The sequence below is a fragment of the Pantherophis guttatus genome, chromosome 3 (genome assembly GCF_059756535.1).
Source record: "Pantherophis guttatus breed Tessera chromosome 3, ASM5975653v1, whole genome shotgun sequence".
NCBI lineage: Eukaryota > Metazoa > Chordata > Lepidosauria > Squamata > Colubridae > Pantherophis > Pantherophis guttatus.
The window spans coordinates 211,453,904-211,473,753 of NC_142065.1; the positions used below are offsets into that span (position 1 = coordinate 211,453,904).

General features: G+C 42.0%; 1 protein-coding gene across 3 annotated transcripts in view; it reads right to left on the minus strand.

Moving 5' to 3' along the window:
* The window catches only part of TSNARE1 (t-SNARE domain containing 1), a 298,959-nt gene that overhangs the window by 80,558 nt on the left and 198,551 nt on the right, over nucleotides 1-19,850 (minus strand). For all 3 annotated transcript variants that reach the window (XM_060681797.2, XM_060681796.2, XM_087890951.1), the window contains 2 exons: nucleotides 18,208-18,280; nucleotides 17,390-17,472 (listed from right to left, as the gene is read on the minus strand). In XM_060681797.2, coding sequence (XP_060537780.1) covers nucleotides 17,390-17,472; nucleotides 18,208-18,280 — 156 coding nt within the window. The remainder of the gene's footprint in view (nucleotides 1-17,389; nucleotides 17,473-18,207; nucleotides 18,281-19,850) is intronic.

Consider the following 19,850-nt stretch of genomic DNA (forward strand, 5'->3'; position numbering starts at 1 on the left):
CCCACCGGGGAATATTCATATCTCAACAGCTCTTCAAGTGGGTTTGAAGGTTTTGCTTTTCTTTTAATTCAACGATGGACAGATGGAATTAATTATCGCCACTTTTTTTTTTTAAAAAAAATGTTTTTTGCATATTTAGGAAAGATATTAATATTGACACTTTAGAGCGATTCCCAGTTCCAGCTGGAGTGGTTTGGAGATGTTAAACGCATACATATAACAGGCAATTTGGATGTGAATTGAAAAAAGAATGACAGATGTTATTGGTTGTGAATTTAGAATAGTTATAGCTGTCCTACATTGGGTCTCCTCAGTAGGAGCACTGAAAATGTCTGATTTTGGGCAGTTTTGAGGCCCATCAAGTCTACAGGTGTATCAGGAGCTTCAAGAGTTCAGGTTGGCCAGCTTTCCAGCTTTATCTGAAGATGCTAGAGACAGGGTTATGGCGGGGGTGGGTTCTAAATTTTTTTTACGACCGGTTCTGTGGGCATGGCTTATTTTGTGGGCATGGCTTGGTGGGGGGGTAATGTGACTGGGTGGGCATGGCCAACTTTTTTTTTTTTTACTTTTAAAAGCATTTTTTCTACAACCTTAAGAAGTTGCAAAAAAAAAAATGCTTTTAGAAGCCTCTGACGATCAGGCAACTCAGCTGGGATCGCCAGAGGCTTTTAAGGGATGGAAGGCTGAGTCAACCTTGCAAACAAATTACCGAACAAATTTAATAAATAATAATAATAATAATAATAATAATAATAATAATAATAATAATAATAATAATAATACAACACCATGACCGTGTTGCTAAAATCATTCACTGGAAATTGTGCCAGAAGTTTGGATTTGAGTACAGCAAAAACCACTGGGAACATCAGGTTGAGAAAGTTTTAGAGAATGAGAAACTCAAGATCTTGTGGGACTTTAGGATTCAGACTGACAGGCACTTGGTCCACAACACACCTGACATAACAGTAGTTGAAAAGAAAAAAGTATGGTTCATTGACATTGCAATACCTGGTGATGCACGAATTGAAGATAAGCAGCAAGAAAAAATCACAAAGTACCGGGATTTACAAATTGAAGTTGAGCGACTGTGGAAAAAGAAATCGTGTGTTGTCCCGATTGTAATTGGAGCCCTTGGAGCATTTAGAAGCTATTTAGAAATTCTAAATTTGCCGGACTTGAACATTTTGACTCTACAAAAAACCACCTTACTCGGAACAGCTTACATCCTCCGACGATACCTTAACAGTTCCTAAGTCCTTGGTTAGGACTCGAGCTGCTGAGCTATTAACCAGCCTCAAAGGCTGTGAATCTCACTAAAGATTAACCAATAAATAATAATAATAATAATAATAATAATAATAATAATAATAATAATAATAATAATAATAAATAAAAAAAAAATCCAGTCTGAACATCTGGCTGACTGTTGCGATGAACCATAATAGTTTATTTCAGGATTCAGAGGAGCTAGAAGCTTGGCAGGAGCTTCTAAGTGCTATTGCACCTGACATCTGTCTTCTGATTTGGCACTTCTGATTTGGCAGCTACCGTCTCTCACCCAAGGGAGGAAGTGGGCGAGTTCATTTTTCTCATCCTTTCCTTGGTTTTCAAAAGCTCCCCCCCCCCCAACACCTGTGAAAACATGGTGGAGCGATTTGCCATCAGTTCGCCATCACGGTTCTAATCCAGCCCCCTGCCCAAGCAGGAGACCCAATATCAGACAAATTTCAACATTGAAATTTGAATTTTGGAAGGTGGAGGGCTTGAAGTTGGTGCTGGAATTCCTTGGCGGCTTCCCAGCTCTCTGCCAAGAGACACACCCCTGAGATTTATTCCTGTACCTGTTTGCCCTTTCCGGCAAGTTTAAATTCCAAAATTCTATTTATATTACAGGGTAGCTTTGTTCGGTACTGTAATTTTTGCTCTTTTGAGCGTCGGCTGTCTAGCGTCAGCATTAATTGATTTCATTTCACTGTTTTGCTCGCGCAGCCAGCATTCACGCACCAATTTTCATACAGAAGATTTTTGTTTTGAGATACTGGCTGTAAAATGATTTTATGCTTCTGACTGTCAGTCGGGTTGGGAAAAACTGTCTGATTCGCCGTAATTTACATGTCCTCAAATAGCCAAATAACTACTGGAATAATGCAGGCAACTGATTATAAAGGATTTCATTCACTTAACGACGAATCATATTCAAACTGGAGAAGGAGTATTTGGATTGTAAAGCATTAAATTTATTTATTTTATTTCTTTATTGGTTCGATTTATATGCCGCCCTTCTCCGGAGACTCAGGTGGCTTACAATGTGTTAAGCAATAGCCTTCATACTTTTGTATATACCTGCTTAGTAGGGCTTTTGCCCCCCCCCCAAGCGGTGTTCTTTTTTATACAAAGTCAGATTATTGACTCCACAAACCAGGTCCTCATTTTACCTACCTCGGAAGGATGGAAGGCTGAGTCAACCTTGAGCCTGGTGAGATATGAACTTGCAGTAATTGCAGGCAGATGGTACTACTTAATAGCACTTTAGTCTGCTGCGCCACCAAGGCTCTTAATTTTAGATTAACTTTATAGATTACCTGTCCTCCAATCTTTCAGGAAAAGGGCAATTGGTTGAGATGATTACATTGTGTGGAACACCAAATTTGCTTTTCTAGTCTTTTTTTTTTTTTTAAAATCAAATTGATTTTTTTTTAAAAAAAAATACATTTTCATGTTTCTTTTACGGTTGCATGCTATTGCAGCTCTCGAGAGTCGTATTCTGTGAAATGGGTGGTTATATAAATGTGAGGAATAAATAAACGAAATAAGCAAAGCTTGGCACACTCCGTGCTATAATAACCTCAATATAACCTAAATAAAGAGCAACCAGGATGATTAGAGGACTAGAGGCTAAACCATACGATGAACGGTTGCAGGAACTGGGCATGGCTAGTCTAGTGAAGAGAAGGACCAGGGGAGACATGATAGCTGTCTTCCAATACATGAGGGGCTGCCACAGAGAGGAGGGGGTCAAACTGTTTTCCAAAACAGCTGAAGGCCAGACAAGGAATAATGGATGGAAGCTGATTAAGGAGAGATTCAACCTGGAATTAAGGAGGAATTTTCTGACAGTGAGAACAATCAACCCATGGAACAGAAGTTGCCTTCAGAAGTTGTGGGAGCTTCCTCACTAGAGGCTTTCAAGAAGAGACTGGACTGCCATCTGTCAGAAATGGTGTAGGGTCTCCTGCTTGGGTGGGGGGTTGGACTAGATGACCTACAAGGTCCCTTCCAACTCTGTTAAACCTGTCCCAAAAAAAGGTCATGAAATCAGGCGTGGCTCACTTAACAAGGTCCTTGCTTAGCAATGGAAATTCCAGCCCCAACTCCAGTCGTAAATCGAGCACTACCTATAATTCATCCAGTGGACGACAGATGATTGCAAAAATGTTTAACGTTTAGTGACTTTACGATTGTTCTTTTTCCATTTTAAAAATCTTTTTCTTTTGCTGTTTTGTTCTTGTAAGATGCCCAGAGTAGAGTAGCCTCACGGTGAGATGGGTGACAAATAAATTTAACGAATGAACAAACAAACAAACAAACAAACAAACAAACAAACAAACAAACTACTGGAGGATAAAACATATGAAGAAGGGTTGCAGGAATTGGGTATGTCTAGTTTAATGAAAAGAAGGACTAGGGGAGATTTGAAAGCAGTCTTCCAATATCTCAGGGGTTGCCACAAAGAAGAAGGAGTCAAGCTATTCTCCAAAGCCCCTGAGGGTAGGAGAAGAAGCAATAGATGGAAACTAATCTATTAGAGAAGCAACTTAGAACTAAGGAGAAACTTCCTGACAGTGAGAACAATTAACCAGTGGAACAACTTGCCTCCAGAAGTTGTGAATGCTCCAACATTGGAAGTTTTTAAGAAGATGTTGGACAACCATTTGTCTGAAGTGGGGTAGGGTTTCCTGCCTGAGCAGGGGGTTGGACTAGAAGACCTCCAAGGTCCCTTCCAACTCTGTTATTCTTTTCTATTCTATTCTATTCTATTCTATTCTATTCTATTCTATTCTATTCTATTCTATTCTATTCTATTCTATTCTATTCTAATCCTGGACCTTAAAATGGACCTTAAAATCCAGCAGCTTCCTTCCTTCCTTTCCTTTCAGCCTTCTGCCTTGAATTCACTCGTTTTAACTTTTATTCTTCCTTCCTCACAATGCCTCTAAGATAGGTATCTTCCCCCCTAGTTATTTATTCAACGTACGACCGATTGATTTAAATCTTGCCCAAGGTTATTTCCCCCCTCTCCTTGGTCCTTTGCATTAATTTTAAACTGATAATAAAGGGTTTGAGAGGACCAGAACGTCTCTTTTCTAAGGAGAAGAAGCAGGGGGGAAGGGAGGAATAAAATATTATTTTTAGTTAGCTTAGACGGCGGAGATTTTGAGAAGGGCTTACTGTTTTTTTAAACACAAGAACGGGTTTCCTTTTCAAAATATGGATATAAACATGCAAATAAGGGTTTATCTCGTCCCCGGCTCCTGCAGAGGTAGGCACAAAGCGAATATCCATGCAAATCTTATTAAGAAAACACCGTTTGCAGAAATACAAACGAACAAACAGACACCCAACCCTCCTCCTCTCCCCCCCCCCCGCAGTCCTTCAATCTCGCTGTTAAGGGTCTTTGCAAACTTTCTCTCAAAAATCCACTTTTTGAATGTTTCATCTAATCAGGCTGGGATTTCAAAGAAGAAGCATGTTCTCACAAAGGTGCTTTCTTTTCAGAAGGCAACTGGACTTTCTTGTTTTTTCTTTGAAGACGTTTTTTCGCTTCTCATCCAAGAAGCTTCTTCAGTTCTGAGTGGATGGTGGGAGGAAATGGAAGGATTGATGCTCCTTGCAGACAGCTGGTCATTTGCATCCTTTTTAAAGAGTCGTTGAGGCCACTTGGAGGTTTGTCCTGTGTCCTCAGGGTCACCTGAATAATGCTAATGGTACCTGTAGTCCCTGTGGAATGCAATTTTTCCATTCCATTCCATTCCATTCTATTCCTACTCCCAAGGGTGTTCATCCAAAATTGCATAGCTAAACATCTGAAGAGCTTCTCAGTCATCCAGGTCATGGTTTGTTTGTTTGTATATTTGTTTGTTTATTATTCATTCATTCATTCATTCATTCATTCATTCATTCATTTATTTATTTATTTATCGGTTTAAATGCCGCCCTTTTCCAGAGACTCAGGGCAGCTTACAATGCGTTAAGCAATAGCCTTCATACTTTTGTATATTTATACAAAGTCAGCTTATTGCCCCCACAAACCGGGTCCTCATTTTACCTACCTCGAAAGGATGGAAGGCTGAGTCAAGCTTGAGTTCGATTTGTATGCCGCCCTTCTCCGGAAACTCAGGGCGGCTTACAATGCTTTTAAGCAATAGCCTTCATACTTTTGTATATACCTGCTTAGTAGGGCTTTCGCCCCCCCCCCCCCCAAAGCGGTGTTCTTTTTTTTAATACAAAGTCAGCTTATTGCCCCCACAATCCGGCTCCTCATTTTACCTACCTCGGAAGGATGGAAGGCTGAGTCAACCTTGAGCCTGGTGAGATTCGAACTTGCAGTAATTGCAGGCAGCTGGTGTTACTTAACAGCGCTTTAGTCTGCTGCGCCACCAAGGCTCTTACACTTGGAGGTTTATCTGTGTCCTCAGGGTCACCTGAGTGGTGCAAATGGTTCCTGTCGTCTGCAATTTTTTCCTCTGGAAATCCATTCCTACTCCCACACCATTCAAAGGGTGCTCATCCCAAATTGCATAGCTAAATATCTGTAGAGAGTCTCAGTCATCCAGGTCATGTTGTCCCAAAGGTGCTTCTTTTTCAGGAGGCAACTGGACTTTCTTGTTTTTTCTCTGAAGACGTTTCGCTCCTCATCCAAGAAGCTTCTTCGGCTCTGACTGGAGGGCGGGGAATGGAAGGATTGATATTCCTTGCAGACAGCTGGTCATTTGCATCCTTTTTAGAGACCTGTTGAGGCTAACTCCTTTTAAATTGTTTAATGTTAATTTGTTTTTAAAAACAGGGGTGTTTTAATCATTATGGGACAAATTTATTTAATGTGTTTTAAATTGTTTTTTAAATTTTATATTATATTATATGTGTTTTATCTTTGGCTGTTCACCGCCCTGAGTCCTTCAGGAGTAGGACGGTATATAAATCCAAAATAAAAATAATTAAAAAAAAAATATGTGGCAGTTTATCTGCAGTAGTAGTGCAAGTGGGTGTATCCACAACTATTTGCACTACTCCGCTGACCCTGAGGACACAGAAAACCATCCAGATGGCCTCAACGACCCTCTAAAAGGATGCAAATGACCAGCTGTCTGCAAGGAGTATAAATCCTTCAAAGGAATATAAAGTAGAGAAGCAAACTTGAACTAAGGAGAAACTTCCTGACAATGAGAACAATTAATCAGTGGAACAACTTGCCTCCAGAACTTGTGAATGCTCCCACACTGGAGGTTTTAAAGAAGAGATTGGAGAACCATTTGTCTGAAGTGGTGTAGGGTTTCCTGCCTGAGCAGGAGGTCGGATTAGAAGACCTCCAAGGTCCCTTCCAACTCTGTTAATTCTAATGTAAATAAAAGAAATAATGTGAATAAAAAAGGAATCATACAGAGTCAGATATATGGGCTCTGGAGGGCCCTCTCTATTCACATTATTATAAGGGGAAGACGTGCTTAGATACATGAACTCTGAGAGAACCTCTCTATTCACATTATTATAAGAGAGGAAAGTTCTTGTTGGAGATTATATTAACAAACAGTTAAACCCCATTAAGTGGTAATATATCTTCTGAGACCTAGATGTCACGAAAGGACCACCATATGGAAAACATCTGAGTGACCTCACTGTGAATGACACAAAGACCTATATGTTACAAAGAGTTACTTAATCCAATAAATTTACCCAAGGACAGCAGTAAGTCTCCCATTAACTACTACAAGCACTTAAAGAAAAGTTGTATGGATAAGATAATTTTATAAACTAAAATTAATGGTTTAAGTAATTAGATGAACATATTATCCAATGTATGTAACTATATAGGGAAAATCGGATCTATGATCTCATGTTGACCATATATGGAAAATGTACGATCTCACTGAATCCTTTGTCTTAGAAATGTATAAAAAACCGTTGTATCAGAGTTCTCTCCTTCTTCAAAGCTTCAGGTACAAAACTGGCTCTGAACCTTGTGCAATAAAACTGTCTCTGGCTGACCCAGGAATGTTGCTTGGTCCTTTCATTCCACAACAATTCTATAATTCTAGATCCAACCTAGAACTAAGGAGAAGTTGTCTATCTGTGAGAACTATTAACCGGTGGAACACCCTGCCTCTAGAAGTTGTGGGTGCTCCATCACTGGAGCTTTTTAAGAAGAGATTGGACAACCCTTTGTCTGGAGTCTCCTTTGTAGGGATGGGTGAAGAAAATGTTCTCATCGTTTGGTCTGGAGAAACATTAATGCCCCTTATTAAGTGAGACCCTGGAAGGAGAACACAGCCGAATCACCTTTTTAAAATGGCTCCAATAAAGCAGAATATTTGCAGCTCGGGAGTTGAAATGAGGGCTCCCCTCTTCCTCTCCTTCACCATCTCCCTTCCATGCTCTTCCTTTTTTTGTTTTTACAGAAGGCAGAGAAAGGAAGAAAAATTAAAATGCTGTGAAGCAACGGCCACCAAGGGTTTTGATCGTGGGATTAAGGGGGACCCAAAAGCAACATTACTGTCCTATTAAGAAAGTGACTAATATTAAAAAAGGATGCTAGCATTCAATTACCTTATTTTGGGAACCTTTTAAATGCTACTCTTCTCGTCCAGCTCTACAGTTTAATTCTCCATTGGCCCTTCTCTGGCCTTTGTTACTCACTAATGGTAGCTTCAAAGCAAATACCTTGACGTAGCCAAACCATCTCTAAATGTACTTAGTAGAGTCATCTTCATGAACTCCATCCGTATTCACCTAGACGGGATAATTTCCAGCCTCTATTAATATAAATGGAGACATTAGAGACTTAAGTGCTCAGCAAAACCTTGGAAGGCATGTTTTAAGGCATAGGCTAGAGTAAGTGAGCTGAGCTTGTCGATCGAAAGGTCGGCAGTTCAGCGGTTCGAATCCCTCGTGCCGCGAAACGGGGTGAGCTCCCGTGACTTGTCCCAGCTTCTGCCAACCTAGCAGGTTGAAAACACGTAAAAAATGCAAGTAGAAAAATAGGCACCATCTTTGGTGGGAAGGTAACAGCGTTCCGTGCGCCTTTGGCGTTGAGTCATGCCAGCCACATGACCAGGGAGACGTCTTCGGACAGCTGGCTCTTCGGCTTTGAAACGGAGATGAGCACCGCCCCCTAGAGTCAGGAACAACTAGCACATATGTGCAAGGGGAACCTTTACTTTTACCTTAGAGTAAATGGACGGGAGGGGGGTACTTTTTATTTTACACGGAGAGGGCTAGATCTCCCCAGATTGGTCAGATTTTGAAAACGGATTCCTTACAGTTTAGTATGGCTTCCAATCAACATAGTAGAGATCATTGGTGCTCTCTGAGCTTTTAGACGTTTTGTTACACAACTAGGTAACATCATCAGGGCAAGAAGGAACTGCATATCAGCCAAGAGCAAACCCCACTGCCTTAACTCACACTGATGATGCTGTGGGTAATGAAAGGTCTACAAGAAAACAGAAGCTCAGTTCATCAAGCTCAGTCGGTCAGGCAATGTCGGCTGGCGACCCCCAGGGGGAGAGCCTTCTCTGTGGGGGCACCTGCCCTCTGGAACAAATTGCCCCCGGAGATTCGGAGGATCCCGGACCTACGCACCTTCCGCCGTGCCCTCAAGACTCTTCTGTTCCAACAAGCCGGGCTGGCATGATTCCAATTCTTCAACTTTGAATCGTCATTTTTTAAGAATGGGTTTTTAAATTAGTTATGGGCCATATTGTTATATATATAGTTTAAATTGCTTTTAAATTTTATATTTGTGCGTTCTTATTTTGGCTGTACACTGCCCTGAGTCCTTTGGGAGAAGGGCGGTATAAAAATTCAAATAAAATAAATAAATAAATAAATAAATAAATGACCCCCACAATCCTCCATTCCTCCTACTCCTACTCTCTTTCTCCCTCTCTTCCATTCACAAACTCCTCTTCCTTCTCCCATTGATGATGCTATCTAGTTGGGTAATGAAAGGTTTACAAGAAAACAAACAAGCTCAGAATTCACCAGGAACCCCACAGTCGTCCCCCCCCCTCCTCCTCCTCTTCACAAACTCCCTTCTAGCACTGATGATGTTCCCTAGTTGGGTCATGAAACTCCTGCATAGAAACCACCAAGCTCAGAGAGCACTTGTTCTGACCTAGCAGGAAGCAGAGTCTTGGTCCTGGCGAAACCTCTTTTATTTACACGACTATGAATTACTTTCATTCACAGTCAGCAAGGCCTGTCCAAACAGTCTTTCAGAGGAATGTTTATCAACACAGACCTTATCTCACTTGGCAAGCTGCCACGTAACTTGTTTCCAAACGCAGTACAAGGCAAAACTTGGCACAGAGTCTCTCAGAGTCACGGAACGAACGAATTGTTTCCTGCAAAAGCCCACTCCCTGTTCGCTCCTCTTTTGTTTCCTATGGGAGGTGCCAATCATCTCCAAGGTGTGGCTTTACTCCCAAGTTGACCCCGCCTTCTGAGTTGTTCTTGTCTTCTGGCAGCTCTGCGCATGCGCACAATGGGAACAGGCTCCAGGTGTTCCTCTGCCTCACTGCTGTCTATCTCCCTCTCTGTCTCCAATGCAGAGCCCTCGTCCGAGCTTTCCACAGCCCCCAGGACTGGCCCAAGTTCCTTCCCAACCTCCTCACTGTCTGACACTGCTGCCAGCTCCGCAGGCTACCGACGGGCCACAACAGCACAAAGGACTCCACAGTTCGACCCTGAATTGCAAATATTCACTTCCATCGACAATGAAGTTTATTCTCAAATTCAACCCTTGATAGAGGAACAGTGTTCTGATGCCAGGACCTTCTGTAGGCCCTGTTTGATTGACGCAAAAGTCAAAATAGGAGTCATTGTGGTTACTCCTGAAGATCTGCCCATTTTTGTGTCACATAAAAAAATGAAGGGGAGTTCTGATGATAGAAGTCACGGCTGTCCTATGTTTTATCCTTTCCCTTTAGACCAGTGATGGCTAACCTTTTTGCCATTGTGTGCCAAAAGCGGGGGGAGAGTGGGGGGGTCACGCACACCCATGCCCACACCCATAATTCAATGTGCCCTTCCCGCCCGCACATGTGCACGTGACCCCCACTGCGCTCCCCCCGCTTTTAGCATGCGAATGCACAGTGGGCACGGTAGGTCTGGTTTTTTGCCCTCCCCAGGCTCCAGAGGCTTTCTAGGAGCCTGGGGAGGGCAAAAACAGCCTTCCCCGCCCACCAGAGGCTGGAAATGGCCCATTTCCCAACTTCCGGTGGGCCCGGAAGGCCCGAAAATCAGCTGGCCAGCGTGTGCATATGCGCTGGAGTTGAGCTAGGGCAATGCTCGCGTGCCCACAAATATGGCCCCCTGTGCCACAGGTGGCACGCGTGCCATAGGTTCGCCATCACGGCTATAGACACTCACTCGATTATCTTCAAATTCAAGGGAGATTTTGATGCCTTTATGGTAATTCAGACACACCAATCTATATGCAGAGTATATCAAACATGCCAGTTAAACAAGCATTATTTTCTATTCTTCATGCTTATCTTATCCACATTCTCCTCGTCCCTCCCGCCCCCAAATGCTTATTTTTATTTTATTTTATTACCTAGATATACATGCTTGCTACTCTACCAAATCTGGGCAATTTATAGCACCCCAAAGTGGAATAAAAATCTTAAAAGTTTGTTCATAAAACCAATAAACAGAAGAAAAACCTGTTTTTAAAACTCAAGAGGGTTGGTGAACCATGCCAGAAGTTCTCTCTAGTTAAGTCTGGCTGCCCATTTTAATTGCTCTTTTTTTCCCCCACGTATTTTTTGAAGCAACAACAACAACAAAAAACCCCTACAATCTTTAAGGGAAGGAAACTTAGCAGAAAAGTTTGCTTTATTTGACTGCATTTCTCCACGCGTTGAACGTGGTTACTGAATTTGTCTACTTTTTCAGATTTGCAGAATACAGCAAAACAATAAACGAGATGAAAAGGGCTGGTTTTGCAGAATATACTCAGCCCCATAAAAACACACACGCGCGTAAACACTAAACACATTTAAAATGAATCAGATTTAATTGAACCAGTTAATCACGTTGTCCAAATGCTGGTAGGGAAATATTCTAGCCCTCCCAGCATTATCATACATTTAAAGAATAAAAAAAAAATGCAGAAAATGTTCTTATTGTTTTGCCACATCTCCAAAATATATATTTGAGCCTGTTTTTGAATTTACTAATGTTCAGATTTTCACTAATTGACAAAGCCATTTTGTCCTCACTTTAGATAGTAGATAGATAGATAAATAGATAGATAGACGATAGACAGATAGATGGATAGAGATAGATAAATAGATAGATGATAGATGATAGATAGATAAATAGATAGATAGATAATAGATAGATAGATAGATAGATAGATAGATAGATAGATAGATAGATAGATGATAGATGATAGATAGATAGATGATGATAGATGATAGATAGATGATGATAGATAGATAGATAGATAGATAGATAGATAGATAGATAGATAGAAATGCAAGTCTTGGTGTATTTGGGTCTTTTCCCGTGTAAGATTGAGAGTATCTTGGTGACATTTCGACGAGGTCCCACTCGTCATCTTCAGGCTGGTGTCCTCGGCTTCGTGCATGTGCCATTACCCAGGTCATTACAACACAAAAGACTAATGAGCACACAGCTAGGATCTTGCCCACACAGGATGTTACGAAACAGCCGACTAATCTGCAAACATCAACTAATCAAGATGTAATGGCACAGCCGACCAACCCGCTTGGAGCAACGGGACTGACGCCCCACACCTCCCCACCAGTATTTATAGAGAGACGGCATCTCCGATCACGCTTTGCTCGCACATGCACGAAGCCGAAGACACCAGCCTGAAGATGACGAGTGGGACCTCGTCGAAACGTCGCCAAGATACTCTCAATCTTACATGGGAAAAGACCCGAATACGCCAAGATTTGCATACCTGTACCTGTGAAAATCTATGAAAACATATAGATAAATTTATATATATAAATGTGAAAACCACTCACGCCGTAATCACGAAATCTCCAGAACCGTAAAGCCTACAAACTTGATATTTGGCACTTACGTTCCTCTTGGCTTCTAGGTGCTTGCTAAGAAAGGATTTTTCTAAATGACCATCAGATTGTTAGTATTTCTTATATTATTATTAACACGCTCTGATGCTAATTAGTTAGACATTCTACGCCCCCTCCCAATCTGAAAATAACTCTGGAGAGAACAGGAGAGGAGAGGAGAGGATTTTGTAGGGCCAGCCTAAGGGAGAGAAGAGGATAGGATAGGGAAGGCTTCTGTGGGGCAACCTGAGGGAGAGAAGGGGGATAGGATAGGGAAGGCTTCTGTGGGGCAAGGCTGAGGGAGAGAAGGGGAGAGGAGAGGCCGATTGTAACTACTCATTAATTTTCAAGCTGTAAGTATAAATTTATCAAGCCCGATCACATAGTTTCGTAGTGGAGCATGAGTATTCAGCTGGTAGATAAATAGATAGACAGATAGATAAATAGATAGATAGATAGATAGATAGATAGATAGATAGATAGATAGATAGATGGAGAGGGAGAGAGGGAGGGAGAGGGAGAGGGAGAGGGAGAAAGAAATATATTACATATTTTTGTTTTAGCGAAGATAAACACCAGCGGAGGTTTATATTTGGTGGCTGCAATCATGCCATTTAGAAGTTTTGGAGAAGCAAAAACACACATATGGTTGGAAAGGATATTGTGATATTAAACACCAGAGTCCACTGAATTTGGGTGGCCAATATATTTAAATAAATAAAAATGTTTCTGTTCTAGATTTCTTCTTTCTTTCTTTCTTTCTTTCTTTCTTTCTTTCTTTCTTTCTTTCTTTCTTTCTTTCTTTCTTTCTCCCTTCTTTCTTTCTTTCTCTTTCTTTCTCTCCCTCTCTCTCCCTCTTTCCTTCTTTCCTTCCTTCCAACTCTATTATTCTATCTCTCTAATCCAAACAGAGGGCACAGCTGCCCAGATGTGACCGACACTGCTTCTTCTTCATTTGCAAGGCTGCCCTTGGGTGATTAAAAGCATCTGGGGCCTGACACCCGTCTAGCCAAAGGATTTCTCCTCTCTAAATCTTCAACTTGTGATTTAACAGAGAGAGAAAAAAGCTTTCAAACCAAGCAAGGAAACCCATAACTATACAATTATTTCTAAAAAGGACATCTTGAACAAACAAGGAAACTCCAATCCTTGAGAAACCTCCCTCACCAGGTTGGCCGACTGGCAGTTTGCAGCTCACCTTCCTGCATGAAGGTAAAACTCAAAACGGCAGGTGACTTGCAAAAGCATTGGCTCTCACCTGGCCTGTCATTGCAAGCAAGGTTTTTTTGGGTTTTTTTTTTTTGCCCGTGCAAACTTTATGGAGTGCAAATTTGATGGGAGGCCACCTGCTCTCCCCCATTCTGCCGTGGAGATTAAAACAATATGGCTTAATTGCATCGCATACCGCTAAGACAAGCAATATTTCCCTTTTGCGTTCAGGTACAAGGTGAGCCCTCGGAACTTGGGGTGTGTTAAGGTGAATGGGAATCTCTATTTTTCTCCTGACCTGGTTCGCCAAATGTGGTGGTGAGAGCTATGTTTTTCAATCTTTGTCTAGGTTGGCCAGGTAAGCAAGTTCAAAAGTGATTTAACAAAAAGAATGATGGAGGAGGAGGAAGAGGAGGGGGAAGAAGAGGAAGAGGAGGAGGAAGAGGAGGGGGAGGAAGATGAGGGGGAAGGAAGAGGAAGAGGAGGAGGAGGAAAGGAGGGGGAAGAAGAGGAAGAGCAGGAGGAGGAGAAGGAAGAGGAGGAGGAGGAGGAAGGAGAAGAGTCCAATATCTTCTTAAAAACTTCCAGTGTTGGAGCATTCACAACTTCTGGAGGCAAGTTGTTCCACTGATTAATTGTTCTCACTGTCAGGAAATCTCTCCTTAGTTCTAAGTTGCTTCTCTCCTTGATTAGTTTCCATCCTTTGCTTCTTGTCCTGCCCTCAGGGGCTTTGGAGAATAGCTTGACTCCCTCTTCTTTGGGGCAGCCACTGAGATATTGGAACACTCCTATCATGTCACCCCAAGTCCTTTTTTTCATTAAAGTAGACATTAACAGATTAACAGAGTTGGAAGGGACCTTGTACTGTAGGTCATCTAGTCCAACCCCCTACCCAAGCAGGAGACTCTACACCATTTCTGACAAATGGCAGTCCAATCTCCTCTTGAAAGCCTCCAATGATGAAGCTCCCACAACTTCTGAAGGCAACTTCTGTTCCATGGGTTGATTGTTCTCACTGTCAGAAAATTCCTCCTTATTTCCAGGTTGAATGTCTCCTTGATCAGTTTCCATCTCTTATTCCTTGTCTGGCCTTTGGGTGGTTTGGAAAATAGCTTGACTCCCTCTTCTTTGTGGCAGCCCCTCAAATATTGGAAGACTGCTATCATGTCTCCCCTGGTCCTTCTCTTCTCTAGACCAGCCATGCCCAGTTCCTGCAAATGTTCTTCATATGTTTTAGCCTCCAGTCCCCCTAATCATCTTGGTTGCTCTTCTCTGCACTCTTTCTAGAGTCTCAACATCTTTTTTATAGTGTGGTGACCAAAACTGGTTGCAATATTCCAAGCGTGGTCTTACCAAAACATTATAAAGTGGCATTAACACTTCACATGATGTTGATTCCATCTCTTTGTAAATGCAGCCTAGAATTGCATTGGCTTTTTAAGCTGCAGCTGCACACTGCTGGCTCATATTTAAATGATTGTCCACTAGGACTCCAAGATCCCTCTTGCAACTACTATTATTGAGCCAGGTACCACCTATTCCATACCTGTGCTTTTGGGTTTTTCTTGTCTAAATGTAAAAACCACTTTTCCTTTTTTTAAAAAATTTTAAAAACAAAACTTTATTCATTCTTAAAAACATTTAAAACATACAAGTTTCTCTTAGTCAAGAAACAAATTTACATATACAATACACAACTTCACCTACTAACTAATTTCTATTATTATATATACATATATACAAACCTACAGTGACATATTTCATTTTCTATCTATCTGACAGTGCAGTTTTTAATTATATTAATTTCTTCTAAATTTCATCTCTACCCATTTCCCCTCCTCTGATTTATCCACTGGTACCATCTATCATCTGGTGAAAATTCTCCCTGGGAGAAAAGCTACGTCTTTCTCTCAAATCCACTTCGTTAAACATTTTGCCATATCATTCTAGAATTTGTCAACACACTTATTTATTTATTTTTTAAAAAAATCCAATTTTGCTGCTTGTTTTCTTCTTACATACACACTTCAAAACTCGCCTGGCCCTCGCTTCAAGGCAAACAGGCTTAAAAACAGCACGAGTAAATCCTATTTCCATCCCCCGTCTTCACATCTGTTTGTGCTACTTTTTCTTCGGTTACCTACTTAGGAAGTGCTCAAGATCGGAGCGTGAAAAGCGGTGTCTCGTTCGAAAGAGAGCAATTATGGCTTTCATTTTTTAAATTTTTTTTTTTGGTGAGGAGAAATTCAGTTTAGTAGGCCTCTCTCAGAGGGCCGATTTTTAATGCAAGCCATGAAGGGAGACATTTTAGAAAGATTCCCAAAGACCCCAGGAAAAGGGCTGGCAGTTTTACAGTGTCTGATTGTGTGTACCGCACAACCAACCAGCAACGGCACCCACCCTCAGCCAACCCACCCCCCAACCAGGAGTTTACCTCCCAATGAGCCTCACCTGACATGATCTCCGCATTACAAGATCCATCACAAGGCCCTCACCTGATGTGACCCACATTTGACTCCTCAAAACCCTTCACAAGGTGCATCAAAAGATTCTCACCTGATGTGACCCACATTTGACTCCTCAAAACCCTTCACAAGGTGCATCAAAAGATTCTCACCTGACGTGACCCACATTTGACTCCTCAAAACCCTTCACAAGGTGCATCAAAAGATTCTCACCTGACGTGACCCACATTTGACTCCTCAAAACCCTTCACAAGGTGCATCAAAAGATTCTCACCTGACGTGACCCACATTTGACTCCTCAAAACCCTTCACAAGGTGCATCAAAAGATTCTCACCTGACGTGACCCACATTTGACTCCTCAAAACCCTTCACAAGGTGCATCAAAAGATTCTCACCTGACGTGACCCACATTTGACTCCTCAAAACCCTTCACAAGGTGCATCAAAAGATTCTCACCTGACGTGACCCACATTTGACGCCTCACAACCCTTCGCAAGGCCTATCACAACATTCTCACCTGATGTGACCACATCTGACCCATCACAAGACTTGATGTAACCCACACTTAACCCATCACAACATCCACCACCAGACCCTCTCCTGACATGACCCATACTTGACCCACACGAGACCCTCACCTGACATGAAACATACCTGACCCCTCACAAGACGCTCACCTGATGTGACTCACCCTTGACCCCTCACAAGGCCCATCACAAGACCCTCAACTGTCGTGAAACATACCTGACCCCTCACAAGACCCTCCCCTGAACCATCACAAGGCCCTCACCTGAATGACCCATACCTGACCCTCACCTCATGAAACATATCTGACCCCTCACAAGACGTGACCCACATCTGACTCATCATAACCCTTCTCAAGGCCCATCACAAGATTCTCACCTGACGTGACCCACATCTGACCCATCACAAGACTTGATGTAACCAACACTTGACCAATCACAACATCCACCACCAGACCCTCACCTGACGTGATCCATACTTGACCCAACACGAGACCCTCACCTGAGACAACTGACACCTCACAAGACCCTCACCTGACATGACCTACACCTGACCCCTCAGAAGGCCCATCACAAGACCCTCAACTGTCGTGAAACACACCTGACTCCTCACAAGACCCTCACCTGACCTCTCACAGGACCCTCACCTGCCATGACCTCCCCATGACAAGTCTGACTGACCACACCAAGCCTTATAAGCATAACACCAACACTGACACATCCCTTAAACTCAGCTGAAGATGTTACCTAGCGTGGTAACGAAACATTCAGAAACCAACCCGTAAGCTCGGAGAACGAACTTCCACTGCGCTCCATCTGTTTTTCTCTCCAATTTCGCCGCCTTTAAAACAATCCACTTACTTGATGCTGACTGGCCTTCGCCAACTGTTCGTTGGCGGAGTCGACGTTCACGGAGGCCGTCTCAATGTTTGCTTCAATGCTATCTATAAATTAAAAGAAGGGCAGGTAATTATGCGAAAAAGAAGGATTGCTAAACCTTAAATTTCTATGGTGATTCTCAATCCTCCAGGTCATGGTTGTCCCAAAGGTGCTTCTTCAAGAAGCAACTGGACTTTCCTTTTTTTTCTTTTAAAGAGGTTTCGCTTCTCGTCCAAGAAGCTTCTTCAGCTCTGTGTCAGGGTTCCGACGGACGCCCTAATTAAATCATGTGCCTCAAGCCAAGCTTCAAAAGAAATCCAGTTATTTATTAGGAACTTCAGGTAGGCATGTTCCAAGTGAAGCCAACTCTGACCCCACGTAATTTACGGCCCAGACTTGACCCTGTTTTCCCCCCTCCCCCCAGGGTGTGTCATCAGTCACATTTGCCAACAGAACAATTTCACAGGTTGTAGAGATCACTCCCCTCCAGACGCTGTGGGTAACCCTGGGAGACAGCCTTGAGAGAGATATGTCTGGAATGTGCTTTTGTTTTTGGTTGCCGTGCTGTTTCGCCGTTTTCCCATCCCCTTTGCCTATGGCAACTCGAGAGCAGGCCAGGGACGCTTTGTGAGTTGACACCCTGGCTGGTTGGTGGGGAATGGAAGGATTTATATTCCTTACAGACAAAGCTGGTCATTTGCATCCTTTTCGAGGGTTGTTGAGGCCACTTGGAGGTTTATTTGTAGTAATAGTGGAAATGGGTTTAGATTTCAATGCACGAGAGCTCTGATGATACCCACCTATTGTGTCTCCCTGCTCATACACCATCGAGGCCAGGTCTTTAATGATCTGGTTGACATCCAACATATCACTCTGAAAAAAAAAACATGAGAAAGAAAACTATGAGTAGAAAAAAAATGTATAAATTAACATTTTTAATAGAAAGATAGTTGGAGAAATATGGTTTATCTTATTCCAATTCTTCTTTTTAAAAAAAAAAAAAAAATTCTAGTAAGATACCTCCCATTTCTGTATTGAAAGAATCCCAAAAAAATTGCAACTGTTCATTTAGGGACAGTTTGAAGTTGCCTCAACACTGAAAAAAGTTGACTTATGGCCATTTTTCACACTTAACGACTGTCTAACGACTAACGACTTTCCCCACGACAGAACTATAAGTCACTAATTATTGTTGATCTCATTATTTATTTATTTATTTATTTATTTATTTATTTATTTTGTCGCATTTCTATGCCACCCAACTCCCAAGGGACATAATATTGATTATGTAAATAAATATAATATAAATATCTCTTCTCTTCTCTTCTCTTCTCTTCTCTTCTCTTCTCTTCTCTTCTCTTCTCTTCTCTTCTCTTCTCTTCTCTTCTCTTCTCTTCTCTTCCCTTCCCTTCCCTGTACATTCTATTCTATTCTATTCTATTCTATTCTATTCTATTCTATTCTATTCTATTCTATTCTATTCTTCCTGCCCTGCCCTATCCTATGCTGTATATTCTATTCTGTTCTGTTCTGTTCCGTTCCGTTCCCTTCCCTTTCCTTCTATTCTATTCAACTACTCTACTCTACTCTACTCTATCCCCTATTCCACTCCATTCCGCTCCATTCTTTCTGTTCTGTTCCATTCCGTTCCATTCCATTCCATATTTTCTGTCCTATCCTATCCTATCCTATCCTGTCCTGTCCTGTCCTGTCCTGTCCTGTCCTGTCCTGCCCTGCCCTGCCCTATCCTATGCTGTATGTTCTGTTCTGTTCTGTTCTGCTCTGTTCTACTCTACTCTATCCCCTATTCCACTCCATTCTATTCCATTCTTTCTGTTCTGTTCCATTCCATTCCATTCCATATTTTCTGTCCTATCCTATCCTATCCTATCCTATCCTATCCTATCCTATCCTATCCTATCCTATTATCCTGTCGTCCTGTCCTGTCCTGTCCTGTCCTGTCCTGTCCTATCCTATCCTATCCTATCCTATCCTATCCTATCCTATCCTATCCTATCCTATCCTATCCTATCCTATCCTATCCTATTATCCTGTCCTATCCTACTCTACTGAGTCAAAAATGACTTGATAGCGTATAGTCAATCAACCAACCAACCTGTACTTTTCCTTTTTTTTTTTTTTTTGCATATAGACCCCCAAGGATTATGTTGGGTGGGTTTAGAGGACAGGGACCAGGTAAACAGTTAGGCACCTTCTTCAGAGCAACAGCAAAATCAAATTCTTAGTTCAGATTTCATTGGAGGAAGGAATGCCAGGGACAGTCATCCGTGGCTTAGCCGGAGACGGCTCTCCAAAAAGTAGCAGGTGAAAGACCGAGCTGAAACTAAATTAGATCTGACTTCATTTAAATGTAAATTTAATTAAAACTAAATATACTTAACGTGATTACTCCGCAGTCATGCATTTAATTATTTTCCCCTTC